This window comes from Symphodus melops (genome assembly GCF_947650265.1).
Source record: "Symphodus melops genome assembly, chromosome: 1".
Classification (NCBI taxonomy): Eukaryota; Metazoa; Chordata; class Actinopteri; order Labriformes; family Labridae; genus Symphodus; species Symphodus melops.
Genome location: NC_136691.1, coordinates 48,740,289 through 48,758,522, shown reverse-complemented (window position 1 = coordinate 48,758,522; position 18,234 = coordinate 48,740,289). Strand labels below are relative to the sequence as shown.

Here is an 18,234-nt window from a genome sequence, read left to right as displayed (position 1 = left end):
TGTGCGGCTGAGGGATCTGTCTCGTTGATGTGGAGAAGCAACATGACAACCCCAAGCCTGTAATTTTATCTCATCCAAACAAAAGCATTCAAATGTGCAAATGGCAAATGAGCCATGAAAAAAATATTTTATTCAACAGAGAGGTTTAAAAGTTTAACCAGCTGAGCTGGTTGATTTCACAATAGGTGTGTTAGTAAGGCCTCAAGCTTGTGAAATGATGTCTTGCATTTTTCTGCTGCAACCCTTGCTAATGATGACTTTGGGGAGGTTAATTTGCCAAGCTAATGATCCTTTTAAACCCGTTTAATTACTTTGTTTTTTCCCTTTAAAAAATAGTTTAAAGGATGCCAGATAACTGATAATATGACTCAAATGACAGCTGGAAACTTATAAAGTTTTTAATAAGAAGTCTGTATTACAGACAGACTTATTTTGGATTCTACACCAACTGAAGATGCTGTTGACTCTGTGGATAGATAATAACATAGTATTATGTTAATCACAGTAAGACATTGCGGTATTACATCAGCTGAATCACATAGATTGAAGACAATGAGACACTCGGGGAGATAAGCCAGAGACAGAAGACAAAAACAAGCACATTTGTTCTGTTCTTCTGTTGTATTTGGTGTTTTTCATACATCCTTCAAACTCTCCCATCTGTTTCATTAAACCTTTCGATAATGGGCAACTTCATTTGCATACAATTGTGTTTGTCATACTGTATTCAAAGTCAAACATAAAGTCTTATTTGCCTCAAAGGGCTTCACAAGCACAGCACACACTTTGAGGCTCAGTTAAAGATGCTGGAATCAATCAAAGATATTCTGTTAATTTAAAGAAAGGAAAGTTCCTATCTCTTATCATATAAATTGACAGTTTTACATATCTAAATGACTAAATGGTGAACATTTAAGAAAAGCTCTTGTATACCGAAGTGGTGGACAACATTACAGATAGATATGTTGTCCAGAAAGACAGTAAGAAACCCCCTTTTTAAAATAGAAACTGCATTTTCTCCTCCTTTGACAGATGTTGCAAGTAAATGGAGAATTGTCTTTATATATATATATATATATATATATATATATATGTGATCATGAATGGTCTTCGCGGAAATGTGGTAAGAAAAGTTAGAATCTAAACGTAACTGAGGCTGTCAGACAATTATAGTGGTAGAAAAAGTGTACTGCCTGCTTTTGAGATGAAATGGATTGGAAGTAAAACAATGCATACAAAGTAAAGATCCAGTGGTTAAGTTTAGCACTGTTAGAAATAGGCATGTCTTTGTTATAATGTGCCGAAAAGTGTGCCATGTTGCCCATGTTGGGAGAAACTGAAAAAGTTTTTCATCCTGTGCATGTTCTCTCAAACTCATGTTAACACACGTACTCCTGTCATTGTTCCTCATTTGCCCCTGTTAGTGTAACTTCAACATGTGTCCCTCTCTCAGTGTTTCCTCTTTGCCTGATGCTATTGTTCTTCTGTGGTCTAGACTGTGGATGTCCTTTGGGGAGAACCAGCTGCAGGTAAATAAAGTAGGCAGCTCACCCATCTTCTGTTGTCCTGGCTGAAACTGAGAAACACTGACCATGTTCAACCACAGCAATTTTCTCCATTGTGTTTATTTTGTGGAGTTCAGATGGAGCTGACCCTTTGACTGATTGTTTGTCTATACTGCACCTTTCTCTCTGATAACTGTTATCCTTTCTCGCTGTGAGGAAGAAATCGAATCGAATGTGGGTGGGGTGTGTGAGTTTGCATGGTTAGGGTAGAGGCTTAAAAAGAAGAGCAAGATATTGAACAGGGGATTGTTGAGACTTGTTTCTCAGACACATCTTCTCTCTCTCTGTGAGTGTGTGTGTGTGCGCGCGCGCGCACGGAAATTCAAACTCTCCTTCACTAATGCATTAATATGCTCTGCTTCTTCAGTGGCCTCTAAATGATGCTTACCCACAGGGAGTAAATGAGATAATTTGCACGGTGACAGCTGTGAACTGCGTGTTTGACAGTGAGTCTGTATGTTGGTGCTTGTGTTTTGGGGTTTGTGTGTGTGTGTGTTGTGGATGTATAAACTGGATAACAACATGATTGGGTAAGTAAAGGCAGAGATGATGAACTAACATGCAAGACAAGGACAAGGATGCTGACAGATTTGTGATGTTAAGAAATCCACTGTGTTGGAAGTCAGAGAGATACAGAATAAATAAAAAAAATAACAGTTATCATTTCTACCTGACCATTTGAGAGGTCCTTCGTGTTTCGTATTGGATTTCCATTCAGGATGATAATCTTCTTAAAATGATCTTAAAACTCTTCAAATGCAAAATAACTAGTCCATTGCTGTCACATCACGTAAAATGTGAACATCCAAGTTAACCAAAGAACAGAAACCCTTAAAATCTCATCTATGTTAAAACACATTTGGTCAAGAAAATTCAGGACTGCCTGCTCTTAAATCTGCGCCTGAGTTGCAGAGATCGACACTTTGATGACAGTTTTTGTCTAAATCAGTGCTAGGTGTAGTTAGTAGTATTCACATTAACAACAAAGGAGTGAAAAAGATGCAGGTAAGCAAAAAAGTATTTGAAGCAGCCCTCATACTGGGCTTATTCTGTACAGAGTGAGGAATATAAACATCATCAGGCCCTGACATTTGCTCGCTGTGAATTTTCCTGAACATTGCTACCTGGGTTCACACCCCGACATTTACTTTAGAGTGACTAGAGTGATGGCAGTAAAAAAATAAAGTCTGAGGAAGTCAGGATGAAAGATTTGCCAGTTTGTTTTTACACCTTCTGCCCACCCCATCAGAAGTGATGTTAATGGATTTTTTTATCCTCTTGTATCAGGCTGTGAAGTGAACTTTAAATCTCAGCATGACAATAGTATAGTTTGTTTTAGTTCTTATTGTACTCAAGGCAGTACCAACAGTAAACACAGAGTATTAGTCAACTCTCTAGCTACAGTATATGCACCACCTCAAGCATTTAGTCCTCCTGTTCAATTAAACTGTGAGCATTGGTGTCTTTGGACTGCTCTAAAGTTGATTGTTGGTGGGCCATAGTTTGATTTTAAATTTGCGTATGTTCAATAAACTCTGAGTCCTTCATCCTTCAGTAATGTTGTGGAGAGTATTAGTAAGGCCTGTGTTGAGACTTATTATTAGAGTGTTGTTTTTGTTTGTTTGACTGATTAAGTTTGATTAAAGAGAGGCATGATTGGTTCATCAAACTGGTACTTCGACAATTTAAAAAAAAAAAAACAATCGCTACTTATATCAGATTTTCTGGAGAAAAATAACAACCATGCCTTTAAATGACACAAACAATCGTATGCAAGATGCCTCATAAGGACACTAGTGCTGATATGTTGAATTTATTCTGTGGTATATCAGAAGCTCTTAAGTGATCATTAGCTATCTGCAATAAATGTAATTTCTCTCTCCACTTGTGAATGTACAGCAGCCTTACTTTGATATTAAACACCATATGAATGTATGCATGAATACGTTCTCTGTGTTGTGGAAGCATTTCTTCAGCTATGGTGGCCAATAACATGCAGGTCTTATTAGACAGATGGCCTTTCCTCTCTCATTATTCTGCAGGCTATTTACATTTCTTACTGTTCGTTATGCAACAAGCGTTATGTGTGAGGATGCTTGACCTGATGCGATTGCCGTTAGCATCTTGCAACAGTCTCTCTCTCTCTTTCGCTGCTCTGGGCCGCTTCACTGAGAGCCAAGGTCACCTAAATTGATTCAGTTCCTCAGTGAGTGCACCGATTCTCTACAAGGGCTGTAATTGCATTTCTGTACCAATCACTCTAATGACAATCACTGTAATCTAATGCAAGACACACACACGCGCACGCAGCAGCACAAGAACTACCCCTCTCTTAACATTTAATGGTGTAATTGGCCACATTTTTCAAGGAGGAGAAAAAATTTGGGGGAGAAAATGGCAAAAACAAAATTAAGCACAATGTAATCTAAAAGTGATACCCCATGTCAAGTTAATTTCATAAATGTACTGGAGGGCTGTTGAATCCAAACATCACTTAAGTTGATATCAAAATGTTTATTTTGAAACACAACAAAGATAAAGACTCAGAAGACTTGAAAAGGCTTTTTTTTGCCAAGTTGATTCCCCCAGTTTCAGTTTACTTTGGGATTTTGTGCATTACAGGCAAAGGAATTTAGAGGAAGTTCACTCCTGATGGCAAACATCACTTTCCTGTTACCCAGCAAATTACACAACTAGGGATGAGCTGGACAACAAAAAGTAAATCAGCATTATTATTATTATTATTATTATTATTATTATTATTATTATTATTATTTAAGGTTCCAAAATGAAGCAGTTGTTGATTCACGTTCTGCCCTAGCAGCTGGTTTATAGAAGTCAGAAGTTAATCACAAAACACTCAACATTTTTGAACTTAATTAACAGAAGCCTTAATGCAGGTTCCACTTATTTACAGTACTAAAAAAAAACTTGCAAATAGCGCTACAGCTTGTTCCGTTCAGTGATAGCAGCTGTAACCAAGCTATTTTTGTACGGCTTTGTTCTGCAACGTGGGATTTAAACCTCCACCCAGAGGGAAGAAGCTAAAAATCAATAAGCACAGGGTGGGAATCATTGTTTAACATAGAAATAGCTATCAGCTGTAACTGTCTCCTGCAGGGACGCTGGCTAATGCTGTGGCACTGAAGGTTAACTGTCTAAATATTTCACTAATTTCTGAACAAGATGGCACGTAAATGTGCCTGCAGGTAAACACAAGTGTTGGCCTTTTACTCTAAACTATCAACAACAAAGCAGTAGGGTCCAGCAAGCTTGAGGTGCTCCAAGTCCTGGACTGGACTTCTATACAATTGTGGCTGCACAACAATTTGTTGTTATTATCATTTGGAAAATTGACTTAACGTCATCGTGTGTTCCAATACTAAAACAGTAGAGCAGAAGAGTGTCACGTTTGTACTGACGTGACTTCAGTTCAGTCACAAACAAGTGTTGTGGTATGGGTGTACCCTTTCCAGTTTGTAAAATATATTTTGCAGCAGGTGAATTATTTAGCTTAATATTTAATTTAGGGTAAGTCTGTGATTCACCAATCAGTTCACTATACAATTCAATATCTTTTTTAATTATTATAATAAACTTTTAAAGATGTGTGAACACAACAACAAAGGAAAAGGAAATTCAAAGCCACACAAAGCAGTAAATGAATGACAGTGGTGTCGACAAAAAGTAAAGTGTCAAAATTTAAATACAAAATTACAAAGTGAACTCAACATATCTACAATTGGCTGGTCACTGATAGACGAGACCATGACATGCTGCCAGTGCCTAAAATTCAACAAGTAAGTTAAGCCTATTGCTATATATGTTTTTGCTTGTGCAACTCTGGGAATACAATAAAAGATAATACGGTAATTAATTTAAGATTTTGAGAAAACAGCCATAAGTTAATTGTTATCAGATGGAGTAAAGAAAATGTCTGAATGCATGTCAGCTTAGGGTTTCTGTATAAACCTGCCTATGTTTACACACACACACACACACACACACACACACACACACACACACACACACACAGACTCTCTCTCTCTCTCTCTCTCTCTCTCTCTCTCTCTCTCTCTCTCTCTCTCTCTCTCTCTCTATGCAAGCACACAAATGACCGCATGCGTATTTTCCACCGGGCATCACAATTTACTAATAATCTGAGCAGTTTTAAACCATTTATAAGAAAACATCTTTGGTTGCCAGGTTGATCACCCTCCTATAGCTCTTAATGTTAATCAGGTCTCTCACATTCTTATCAATGAGCAGTATATACTGGCAGCAGCAAAAGATCACAGACGATCAAGATTGTTTTTTAAAAAGAAGTTTGTTACAGACTAGATAAACGTGTGTACTTTATATTAGAGATTTATGGTCTCCATAAATCCAGTTTACCCTGCAGCTCATGTTTTACAAACTGATGATACACTAGCAGAATAAAATCCAGCCTGTTGACTTTGTTCTCACATTATTATAATGTAAAAGATGAAGGTCCCATCGTTTTCTCTCTGGATGCACTCACTCCGCCCCTACCCCTCGCGCGCGCGCGTGTGTATGTCTGTGTGTGTGTGTGTGTGTGTGTGTGTGTGTGTGTGTGTGTGTGTGTGTGTGTGTGTGTGTGTGTGTGCTCACATTCCTTAGCAGGCAGAGGAGAGGCAGTCGGAGGTTGAGAGTCCGCGCAGAGAGGACGCAGTCGGGCAGAAATCAGCCATCAGTGTCGCCATTACAACACAGAAAAAAACATGCAGGTAAGACATACATTTATCATTATCTTCTTATCTTTCAAACGAGAATTATATAGGGTGTTATGAGGATTTCTGCATTTGCGCGTGTGGCTAAAGCAAAAACCGCCTCCAAGTTAAATCAACAGCGTGGCTCTCAAGGCTACTTGTTGGCAAAAATGTATGCTTTTTATGCTAAAATCCTCTACAACCACCAGAGGCTCATTTGCTCCTACTTTTTTGAGGTTTGTTTTTTATTAGCGAAAGCTGAAAGCTGAGTTTGTGAAGTGAAGTTATGTAATAGGAGCCCTGCTGGAAGCTGTGCAGGAAAGAGACGCGTCTCTGCAGACGGTTTCCAGCAAAGTGTCACTTTGCATCACGTCTTCTCCTCCTCGCCAATTTTCTGTGGTTAATCCGTGAGATTATTTTCTACTCTGTATTTGAGACCTAATCGCGTGGCTCCAAGTGATTCACGCGTGACTTTAAAATCTCTAAATAGACTGGTTTACTGCAAAAATCCGCACAGTCTGCCACAAGTCTTCGTTTCGAGGAAGAGGAGGCATATTGTACATGTAATTCTGCTTCTGTTGTTTGGGTTAAAGTAGAATCTGAGTCTACATCGAAGGTAAAGTAAAAGGCCAGCCTCCCTCAAGTGTCTTCTTACACCTTGAAGGAAACGCTCGTTAATGATCCCATGGCTCATTGGTTCCTGGGGGCGTGTACCCCTCTATAATGAAGGGTTTATAATGAAGGAATAATGAATTAAAACCTGTTTTACTGGCGATGGAAATTGATTAATTTAAAGTGAAATTGCAGCAGTTATTGGCTTGCTTGCACATAGGAAAAAATTAGGCTGCATTATTTCCTTATATATGTTTGTGTGTGCAGATGCAAACATGAGGTCACTTACTCCCACACACAGCACACACAAACCTCTGAATGGATGGAAACCTCTTACTTCTGCAGTTGATGGTGAAAGTAATAAAGAATACTTAGTTGAAGCTTCTCCTGTAACCATGAGCCTCACAATCAGTCACTTTATGGGTCAATGCATCAGTCAGAAACTCCATAAATCAATTACTCATCATTATATCAGCTGAAGTCTGCACCATTCCCATGCATTAAAATTCCACTAATTCTCAGTTAATGTCTATGACTTTTTAAAATACTTCTAGTTATCCTGTTAAATCTCACAAAGAAGACAACACAGCCTGATGTCTGAGATACTCAAACTGTATTCCCAAATGTATTTTCTGTTCATTGATTCAGCTCAGACCTAGTTGTGTGTTTTTTTTAATGTTCTGTTTCTCTTGTTTCATAAATGTCAAACACAGGTCACACTTTTAGCAACAGCTTGACGTCTGTCTGTGTCCGTCTGCAGCAGCTCAATCCTTCTGCTTTTTAGTGTTTTTCTTTTCTTTCTATCTATTGACATGCAGGTGTTTGAATGATATCCCACTGTGAGGCATTAAGGGGCCTGAGATCTTACAGTGTGACTCATTTCATCGAGTTTTAGCAGAATAATGAGTGTGATCAATAGAGTTTGATGTTCCCTCATTCTAAGTCAGTCTCACAGAGATCTGCCACAAAGAGGCCTAACATATTCTTCTGTAACAAATTAGATTTTTTCTTTTTATTTGAAAACGGCTCAGTGCTTTCCAAGAAATGCTTTGTGTAGTGAAGACATGAATGGACTTGCTTCAGGAAAAATATTCTGAACTGATGAGTCTAACAAGTGATGTGTTTGAAGCCAAAGCCTGATAGATCTTATTCCTCTGTGCATAAAGCTGAAGATTTCTCCAGAAACTTAAATGCTGAGGACGAATTGTAATGCTGCTTCAATTTGATGAGCATTTATCATAAGTTAGGATAGGATCATTGTCCTTTGAGGGAAATTTGTCTTGGAAAACAGTGCCACATAATGCTGCAATCATAGTGGTATAAACATTAGACAATGAAACAAAGAACAAATGAGACAAGGCAGTCCACACTGATACAATAGGAAGATGTACAACTTTGATTGCAAAATCCCTGCAACAAAGTTGTTAGACTGATGTCTTCTGCACTCATCCATGTACAATACAACAAATGAACACTTTTTATTCACCTAAATACGGGATGGAAAGAGATAAAGCAAAGATGTAAAGAAGAATTCATGGGAAGTTATGGAAAAAAATCTTACACAAGATTACCAAAGTATGTGACATATTGATTTTTGATCTGCTTGGTTCTTTACTATCCTCAGACTATAACGCTTTTTTTATGCACTGCATGCATGCATGCACTCTTGAACTTTTTGGGACCATTTAGTTAAATTAATGTTATTGTTAATGATAGTATGCTTTGTAAAACGGTTTTGTTTTTCTACTGACTGCATTACAAATTGGCCTCTCACAGGGTTAATTAAGACACCCATGAACCTTGAATTGTTTCCTGTGCTTAAAGGGATAAGAAAGGGAGCATTGAAATCCTTTTTTAGCATTCAGAGAATTTCAAAAACTCTTTTCATGGCTGTAACTTTGATACTTCAAGGTCATTTCCATGAGGAGCTTTTTTTTCATCAGTACGGACTAACGACTGCCAATATGCATGTAGACATATTCTCAAATCTAGTGCCCCGTTGAACTTTTTATCTTCAAGTTTTGCTAAAGAGTAAATCTATGGCCGTATACCCGACTCCTTTAACATCCAGTAAATGTATTTCCACTGCAAACCTTCCTCTCACTGCTCTACTCTGTTAACTCAAGTTAAAAGGACAAAACTGTGGTTGTATGGGAATCTTCATATACTGTTATACCTTTAAGAGAAGCAGTTATGTAAAAAGAGCATTGGTCTGATTGTGCATGTTGAGTCATGTGTAAATCAAGTAAACACGTGGATGGCTCTGCTGTTTGGTGGGATTGTTGACTCTACAACAGTAAAGGATATCCTCACACTCTGTTGTCCTATCCTTCGACCTGTCTCACATTTCCAAGTTAGCTTTTTGTTACTTAATGTATATATAAGTCTGTGGAAATACAGCAGCAGTATAGGAGTTCTTTGTGTCTAGAAACATGAGAGACGAAACTTAATGATCGCAACACAGCAACATGAAACCCCCAGCGTCAAAGTGCCCTTCTAGTTCTGTCATGTGATTGGTGAATTATTCTACTATACATATTAAAGGAAATGTGTTCTGTTATTATTGATTTATTATTACAGAAAATACAAAAGTGAATATATATAAGGAGTATATCAAGTGCAAGATATATTGCAGTGCATTGGATTATGTTTTCCCCAATTCAGTATCAATTCATAAAATCCTGAATTTGATTTCTTCTGTTGTAATGAAGCCCGAGTCCTGTGTGGGCAGCAGTACTGTGATTTGTTTGACCCAAAGAAACAAAATACAGTGATGTGGTTCTTGAAAATACCCAGCCATTATATACATGTTAGTAATTACCATGTTATTCTTTATGCACTTGTCTCTCCACAACACCTGCCACACATATCTCCCTCTCAAATCCAAACATGCACGCATATTAGTACCCACTCTATCTTTTTGGTTTTTTATAGTCTCTGTTTCTATTCATTGTCATATTTTCTAGTGTCTTTATCTTTATTGTCACTTTGCTTTAATATCTTGCCTTCAGAGTTAAATTAATTTTCAATAGAAAAAAACAACAACTATAAAACACATCTGCTATTTAATTGTCGTCTGTTGTTGACAGAATAAGCCAACGGCAGCACTCCTCCATTTGTTATATTCTCTAATAACTGTTACAAATGAAGATGCTGTAAAGCCATCTTACAGTGACTTTCAAGTTTGTATGACATAACCGAGTATGTTATGATGGACTTCTCCTTTAAGAAGTTCAGTCTGATGTTGCAGTTTTCCACAGAGCTGCATGTCAATCAAAGCAGACACACATCAGCCTGCACACAGATCAGTGACACCACAGCAGACAGGCTGACGACAGCACTCACACACACACACACACACACACACACACACACACACACACACACACACACACACACACACACACACACACACTGTGCTGCATGTGATACAGTGTCAGACGAAGCCACCTGTTCAATAGGTGGAGTGATTGGTAGATTTGAATAATTGAAAAGGCCTGGTAATACTATACTTTAACGTGGGAACAGGGATGGGCAAAACACACCTCTGATCCAACTTCAGCACCAAACACACAGGACAGTTTTCTCCAGGACTGGAAGAACAACACTGTAAGAAGGGGACTCAGACTTTATCTCAATGTAGTTTATTTTTATTAGCATCTGGCCTTTAAACACAAAACAAAGGCTTATTTAGTTGTATCATTTAGCGGTGATGTCGAACATTGACCCACATGAATTTTTTTCTCAGCTTAATTAGCTATAAAACTACACACACACACACACACACACACACACACACACACACACGCTAACTCTGTTCTGAGGGATGCACAGAATATTATCGACTTTCATGGTTATGCAGTGATGTGAAAGATAATGCTGTTGAATATCAACCACGGATCAATTTATGTTGCCATGTTCATACACCGCATCTGTGTTATCCATAGATGTTCTTATTGACGTATACAGCGAGGAATGACAAAAGATTGAGTAAGGCAACCAGATGTGTTTGGCATGGACTGATGAATGTGTGTGTGTGTGTGTGTGTGTGTGTGTGTGTGTGTGTGTGTGTGTGTATGGGCAGAAGAGAGGAGGAGGAGCTGATAATTGAAACACAGCTCCTCTATAGCTCAGAGCTTCCCCAGAGTATTCATTCTTTCTCCACATGAAGGATCACACATCAATATAATGCTCTATCTCCCTGCTCCACACACACACACACACACACACACACACACACACACACACACACACACACACACACACACACACACACAAACGAGCAGCATGCAGTCCATATGGAAGTTGCACTCCTCCCACAGACACACTGATTCTTACTGACAGCCATACTGAGGCGCTGAAGCTTTTAGGACACAAATAGTATCATCTCTCGACCGTCATATGTGCATATTGTCTTCAGGATGCAGAAGCTTCAAGTTAAGGACTCGTGCTCGACACTACCATATCTTACACACTGAGCATGCAATATTTGCAATATATCGACCTCTCAGAAGAGGTTACACTTCTGATGGTTAGAGCACAGTCCATGTCCAAGAATAAATTCATGTTACCACCATTTAGGATATGGAAGCAGTTTTTCTGTTGGAAACCTTGTTTTTGTTTTCCATACTTTATTTCAGCGTCACTATTTGTATTGTGTGTAGTCCCTCTTCAGTCATGTTTTGTACAAGGACACATTTATAACAAGAAAACTCATTTGTGTTGCATAAGATTAAGATTAGGACCACAGTATCACTCGTATAGCCTTTGTAAAATTTAAACGAGACACAGAATTAGAAAAAAAAAAGGTGAACAACTGCTCCAGATACAATTTGTAAAAGCGTCGCCATTTAAACTACTGCTGGCTGCTTGGAAAAAGAAATCAGTACCTTTTTAATCTGTGGGAGGCACTCGTGTCAAAAGTCAAGAAAAAGAAGTCAACTGTTGCTGGTTGAAAATGAAACGAAAGGAAAAGCAATTTCCAGCAGCAAGTCACAAACAATTTATAGTATCCATTCAATCAGACCTTTTACCCACCAGCCTGTTTGGCCCTGAAACAAGATCCTAATGTTAACACTTTGTCGCAGAGTCACGTTCAGCTCAGGTTAACATGATGTATCAAACATTTAAACAAATGGAAACATCATTTCCATGACCAGTCTCAAAAAACAAGGCAGGGTGACTATTAGACCAAAACTGCATCTAAAGCAACCAGGGTCAAATGAGTCAATCCTCCTTATTTTGTTCAGATAGTTTGTTCAAGTGTGCTGTGTAAATAAAGTCAATTTTAAACATTAAGTTTTTAACATCTATTGTAAACTTGAAATTTCATGACACATCCGTGCCTGATTTAATAACGTTATGTTTCTCTGGTAGAAATGAGCAGTGAATCTTTCAGTAAATCTGTGTGTCGTTCTCTTGCTGCTGTAGTTTGACAACGATTTGAGACTATCTCTCTTCTCCTCACAGCTCGGCTCCTCAGCATAAAATCTCTGCTGGTTGTACTTACAGCGGGTACGCAAAGTATTCAGACCCCTTTAAATTTTTCATTCTTTATTTCAATTTTTCTTTGTTTCATTGCAGTCATTTTATTTCTCATTAATGTACACTCAGCACCCCGTCTTGACAGAAAAAAAACAAAACAGAAATTTATCAAAAAAGAAAAACTGAAATATCACATGGTCATAAGTATTGAGACCCTTTGCTGTGACACTCATATTTAACTCACATGCTGACCATTTCCTCTGATCCTCCTTGAGATGGTTCTGCTCCTTCACTGGAGTCCAGCTGTGTTAAATTAAACTGATTGGACTTGATTAGGAAAGGCACACACCTGTCTATATAAGACCTTACAGCTCACAGTGCACGTCAGAGCAAATGAGAACCATGAGGTCGAAGGAACTGCCCAAGGAGCTCAGAGACAGCATTTTGCCAAGGCACAGATCTGACCAATGTTACAAAAGAATTTCTGCAGCACTCAAGGTTCCTAAGAGCACAGAGGCCTCCATAATCCTTAAATGGAAGAAGTTTGGGACGACCAGAACTCTTCCTAGACCTGGCCGTCCAGCCAAACTGAGCAATCGTGGGAGAAGAGCCTCGGTGAGAGAGGTAAGGAAGAACCCAAATATCACTGTGGCTGAGCTCCAGAGATGCAGGAGGGAGATGGGAGAAAGTTCCACAAAGTCAACTATCACTGCAGCCCTCCACCAGTCGGGGCTTTATGGCAGAGGGGCCCAACGGAAGCGTCTCCTCAGTGCAAGACATGATATGAAAGCCTGCATAGAGTTTGTCAGAAAAACACATGAAGGACTCCCAGACTATGACAAAGAAGATTCTCTGTTCTGATGAGAACAAGATTGAACTTTTTGGCGTTAATTCTTAGCTGTATGTGTGGAGAAAACCAGGCACTGCTCATGGTGGTGGCAGCATCATGTTATGGGGGTGTTTTTCAGCTGCAGGGACGGGACGACTGGTTGCAGTTGAAGGAAAGATGAATGCGGCCAAGTACAGAGATATCCTGAAAGAGAACCTCTTCCAGAGTGCTCAGGACGTCAGACTGGGCTGAAGGTTCACCTTGCAACAAGACAATGACCCTAAGCACACAGCTAAAATAACAAAGGAGTGGCTTCGGTACAATTCTGTGACTATTCTTGAGTGGCCCAGCCAGAGCCCTGGACCTAAACCCGATTGATCATCTCTGGAGAAACCTGAAAATGGCTGTTCACCAACGTTCACCATCCAACCTGAAAGACCTGGAGAGGATCTGCAAGGAAGAACGGCAGTGGCTCCCCAAATCCAGGTGTGAAAAAGTTGTTGCATCATTCCCAAGAAGACTCATGGCTGTACTAGCTTAAAAGGCTGCTTCTACTCAATACTGAGCAAAGGGTCAGAATACTGAGGAATAAAATGAACTTTTTTGATTTCAGCAAATGGCTGCAATGAAACAAAGAGTGAATAAGAGTTGGTCTGAATACTCATATTCATCCGTATACCCACTGTAAGTGTGAGGGTTTATTTACTGTATCTCTTCCTTTGTGCTGTCAGTCCCTGTCACTGCGCTCCTCTTACTCCTTCACCTCATGCCTGCTCCTTTATTTACACACACACACACACACTCTGTCTTTCACACTCACACAGGCTGTCAAACATCCCCGATGTATAGAGACCAGTTGGTGTTTCTGTGTTACCTGGACAGCAGCCTGCTGACAGGTGACATTGTGGTGTGAGGATTGTGTCTTGGTAAAGAAAAGTTGGAGGAGGAGTGACTGATGGGACAATAAATAGCTAGAAATGAAGAGCTAAAGAGCTGGAGGGATGAAGGACAGATTTGTGCCAACTTCCAGTGTAAAGAGAGACAAGTATTAATATGTACAGCTGATTAAATTTGTTGCTGTCCTTTGCTTGCGTGTGTGTTGAGGTGTGTGTGTTTGTTCTTTGTTTCCCTTCCAAGTGTATTCAGTTAAGTCTTTGATATATGAAGGAATGTAGAACAGATAACATTAAAATAAGACACTTCTCACAGACAGACAGAAAATCAAACCAGGATTTCCTAATTGAGTGCATTGCACAGCGCTTCAACATGTCTGTTTAGAAAACATTCAGCTCTGCAGTGAGTTGAACCTGGACTCTTTGTTTTGTGTGGTTTCTGAGTTGTCTGAACGTGTGCGTACTGTAATACTGAGCTCTCAGATGGTGTGGAGGTGGTTGTTGTACGTGTGAAAGATGTAAAAGGAGATACATTTGGTTATGTGTTTGTGTGTTTGCATTGGGGTCTCAGCGTATTTATAGTGTGTTAACTTGTCTTCTTTCATGTCTCCGCTCTGAGTCCTTGTCTATATGTACATACAGTATGTGGTGTCACATAAGTTTGTGTTGGTTTATTTTGCACTCAATGTCTTCTATTATAGAATAGACTATAAATAAAACAGTGGAGCTGCTGCCATCTATCAAAAAAAAACAAAAAAAAACTTGAATTTCCCTCGGGATCAATAAAGTATCTATCTATCTATCTATCTATCTAGCCATTACTTTGATTAAAAATGTTAAAAGGTCTGGGAAAAAAATCTTTAAAAAGTGTAATATTTTAACGCAAAACACCCAGGTCTCCCAACACAGCTTGCTTCTCCATTTTGGTGTCTTAATTTGTCCAGTTTTTGTTCAGGTTGTAGAAGATACCATTGTGGGTTTGATCTTAATCTGTGAACCGTTTAGTCTAACAAATCTCTTGAACCTTTTGCACTCCCTTGCTCTATTTGTCTGTATTTAACTGAGAAGGATGTACAAAATATCAAGGTTAAAGTTCAGGTTCCTTTTGTTAAGAAGAAATAGTGATTTTTATGAGCTGAATAAATATTGTATTGATATTTAATGAAAAGAAAAGTGCAACTAGTACTTGGCTACCCGAATAAAGGATCACTCAGACGATATATTTGATATCTAACTATTAGAAAAAAAGTTGTAGCAGTTAAACTGCTTAAAAGTCATCAATTTAAAGGCAGCCATACAAAAACCTGTCTAAAATGTCAGAACAATTCATTAAATATTAATTTAAATTAGCATCTGAAGCTTACAGGCTAGTTGTACGTAAGTGTCAGAGAAAAGTATTCTGATGTGTTTGATGATGACAAATATCCCCTTCCCTTATCCCCATGCTCTCTCTTCATCCTGTCCTGTACTTTTAGTAAATCAGAGCACATTCATGGTTTTGCAGGGAAAGACTTGACATTTCTTATGTCAGACGTTTTTAAAAGCATACTTGTAGTTTTTTGTTTTTTTATTATTATTTTGCCAAAGGGGGACTTCAACTGCTTTTAGTTTTCAACGTCTCTAAAATCTGCAGTCGGAAAAGCAAAAATGTCAGAAAGAAAAGATACTGAGACAGGTTCAGAGAGTTAACGTCATCTGTGACTGCAGGGATTCCCCCTAGAGAGGAATGTTTCACACATTTTGACCTTGAAGAAGCAGCAGAACAGAACAGATGAGTTTGAGTCACAACGAGGAAAAAAAGTCTGAGTACATGAGAGCTTTTAGCAGAACATGAGAGAGAGAGAGAGAGAGAGAGAGAGAGAGAGAGAGAGAGAGAGAGAGAGAGAGAGAGAGAGAGAGATGTATCTCTGTGGTGGCCTGGTTTTATGTTAATCACACATAACTTATTAATGGAAACCCCCATCAGCTAAAATGACATTACTGGACTAAGTTTCTCTCTCTCTCTCTCTCTCTCTCTCTCTCTCTCTCTCTCTCTCTCTCTCTCTCTCTCTCTCTCTACACACTCACACTATAGAAGAAAAACAAGTTATCTTATAGTTAGAAAAACATTGATCTCGCATCATCTTTTCACAGTATCCACTGTCAGGCATCATTCATGTCACTCATAGTGTTTCCTTGTGAAAAAAACTCAGTCCAAAACAGAAGGAAAATAAACTACTGGATTACCGTTACATATTCATGATGGGATGCTAAAAAAACAATGAACGACTTGCATAAAATCACCACTAGGATTTGCAATGAAACCCTGTGACTTTTAAAGGGATACTTCACCCATTTGCATGAAGCTGTGTATCATTAGAAACATGGTAGTAGTGTTGAATGGTTATGAGTCCAGAACTCATTTTGTCCTGAGACGAGAAAAATATATTTTTCTTTGCTTGAAAGTTTTCTTCATGTGATGCAAAAAGCGTCATATTGCATCACATGAAGAAAACTTCCAGGCAAAGAAAAACATATTTTTCTCGTCTCAGGGCAAAATGAGGGCTGGAACCACGACCATTCAACACTACTACCATGTTTCTAAAGATACACAGCTTCATGTAAATGGGTGAAGTATCCCTTTAAGTGTCTGTTAACGCTGTAAGAAAGAAAGATGATGCTTTGATGGCTGCAGTCATGATTTGCTTCAGCAAACTTTAATTGAATTAAATTGGTCTCCCAAAATAATATAAAGTGTTTGATGAGATAATGGCTACATTTATGGCGATGACTGAAGAGAAAAACCATGACATATAATACAGGGCAGAAAAAAAAACACTTGACTCTTAAGTGAAGAGATTTGAACTTCAGTGCATGACTCGACAAAACTCTAAACCATGCAGGCTTTGATCCTGTCAGTAACTTATTTTCACATCTTCTGTAGATAAAAATGATCAATTCTAAATTAGAAGAGGTGAAGGCTGATGGAGTTTGGTTCAGTTTTATTTCTTATTCTGGTGGTTCTCCCTCAGGTTGTGACATACTTGCTGCTTCCACAGCATGCCAGCTGTCCCCCAAGGTAAACATGATTTTTTGGTGTGAGAGTTTGTTGAACCGCTCATATCAGGAGGAATTTAATGCTTCTGTCTGTCTTTGTAAAGGTTTTTGTTTAGCAGAAAGTGCTGCTCAGTCTTCTCCCCTTCTTACTGTTGTCTGATTTTAGATTCTCAGTGTCAACCAGCTTCAATAATCAAAATGTGGCCACTCTGTATTTTTTTTGTTTGACCATCCCCAGATAATCTTTTTTTATCTGCCTCAGAAAGCAGTATATGCAATCTTGATTCCTTATATCGTGCGCTTTCATCAAGAGAGAACTGATCTCCTGTAACAGCAGGTGGCTGATGAAAAGTTCCCCATCTCATATATATCACCTGTTACTCATGTGTTCCTCGTTTGGTCCCATTGTCTGAGCTAGAAATTCGTTCTTTTCACTTTTGTTCTGCCTTCACAAAGTTCAAGTCTTCATAAGTAGGCTAAACCAAATGGACGATACAATGAGGCTGTCATGTATTTCATTGTTCAGAACCAACATTTAGTTTTTAATCAAAACCAAGTAATATGAAGGCCAGGAATAAAATCAATCACAACATTGATACTTTTTCTTGTTGAAATCAGAATCCGGTTATTTTTATTGCCAAGTACATTTACATATACAATAAATTTGTTTTGGTGTGTTGGTGCAAAAACAGTAGCTGATGTACTCGAAAGAAAAGAGAAGATATCATTTTTAATGATTTTACAAGAGATGCCAAAAGAGCGTTTTGTACTTAGTATTTTTACTTTTTGGATGATCCAAACATTCGTGTTGCGATGTAAAGAAACACGATTGTTGTATGTATTGTACAGTCCACATTCTGTGTCTCTGCGGTTCACAGCAGAATAAGAGTGGGACTTTATGTAATGAGGACACAGTTCACGCTTCATATAAAAACAACATCATGGAACCAAAACACAGCCACTGATTTTTTAAATATTTAATTACGAGAGTATGTCCATGTGCACCGCTTCACTGCTCTGTTTACTTTGAGCTCGTGTGTGTGTGTGTGTGTGTGTGTGTGTTTTCCAGAGTATGTGCAGACATT

The 18,234-nt window shown here is 38.6% G+C and overlaps 1 protein-coding gene across 1 annotated transcript in view; it reads left to right on the top strand.

Annotated features, from left to right (window-relative positions):
• Positions 1–18,234, top strand: part of kcnip3b (Kv channel interacting protein 3b, calsenilin) — a 44,713-nt gene that overhangs the window by 1,666 nt on the left and 24,813 nt on the right. The window contains exon 2 of the mRNA XM_079364742.1: positions 6,207–6,313. Coding sequence (XP_079220868.1) covers positions 6,308–6,313 — 6 coding nt within the window. The 5' untranslated portion in view covers positions 6,207–6,307. The remainder of the gene's footprint in view (positions 1–6,206; positions 6,314–18,234) is intronic.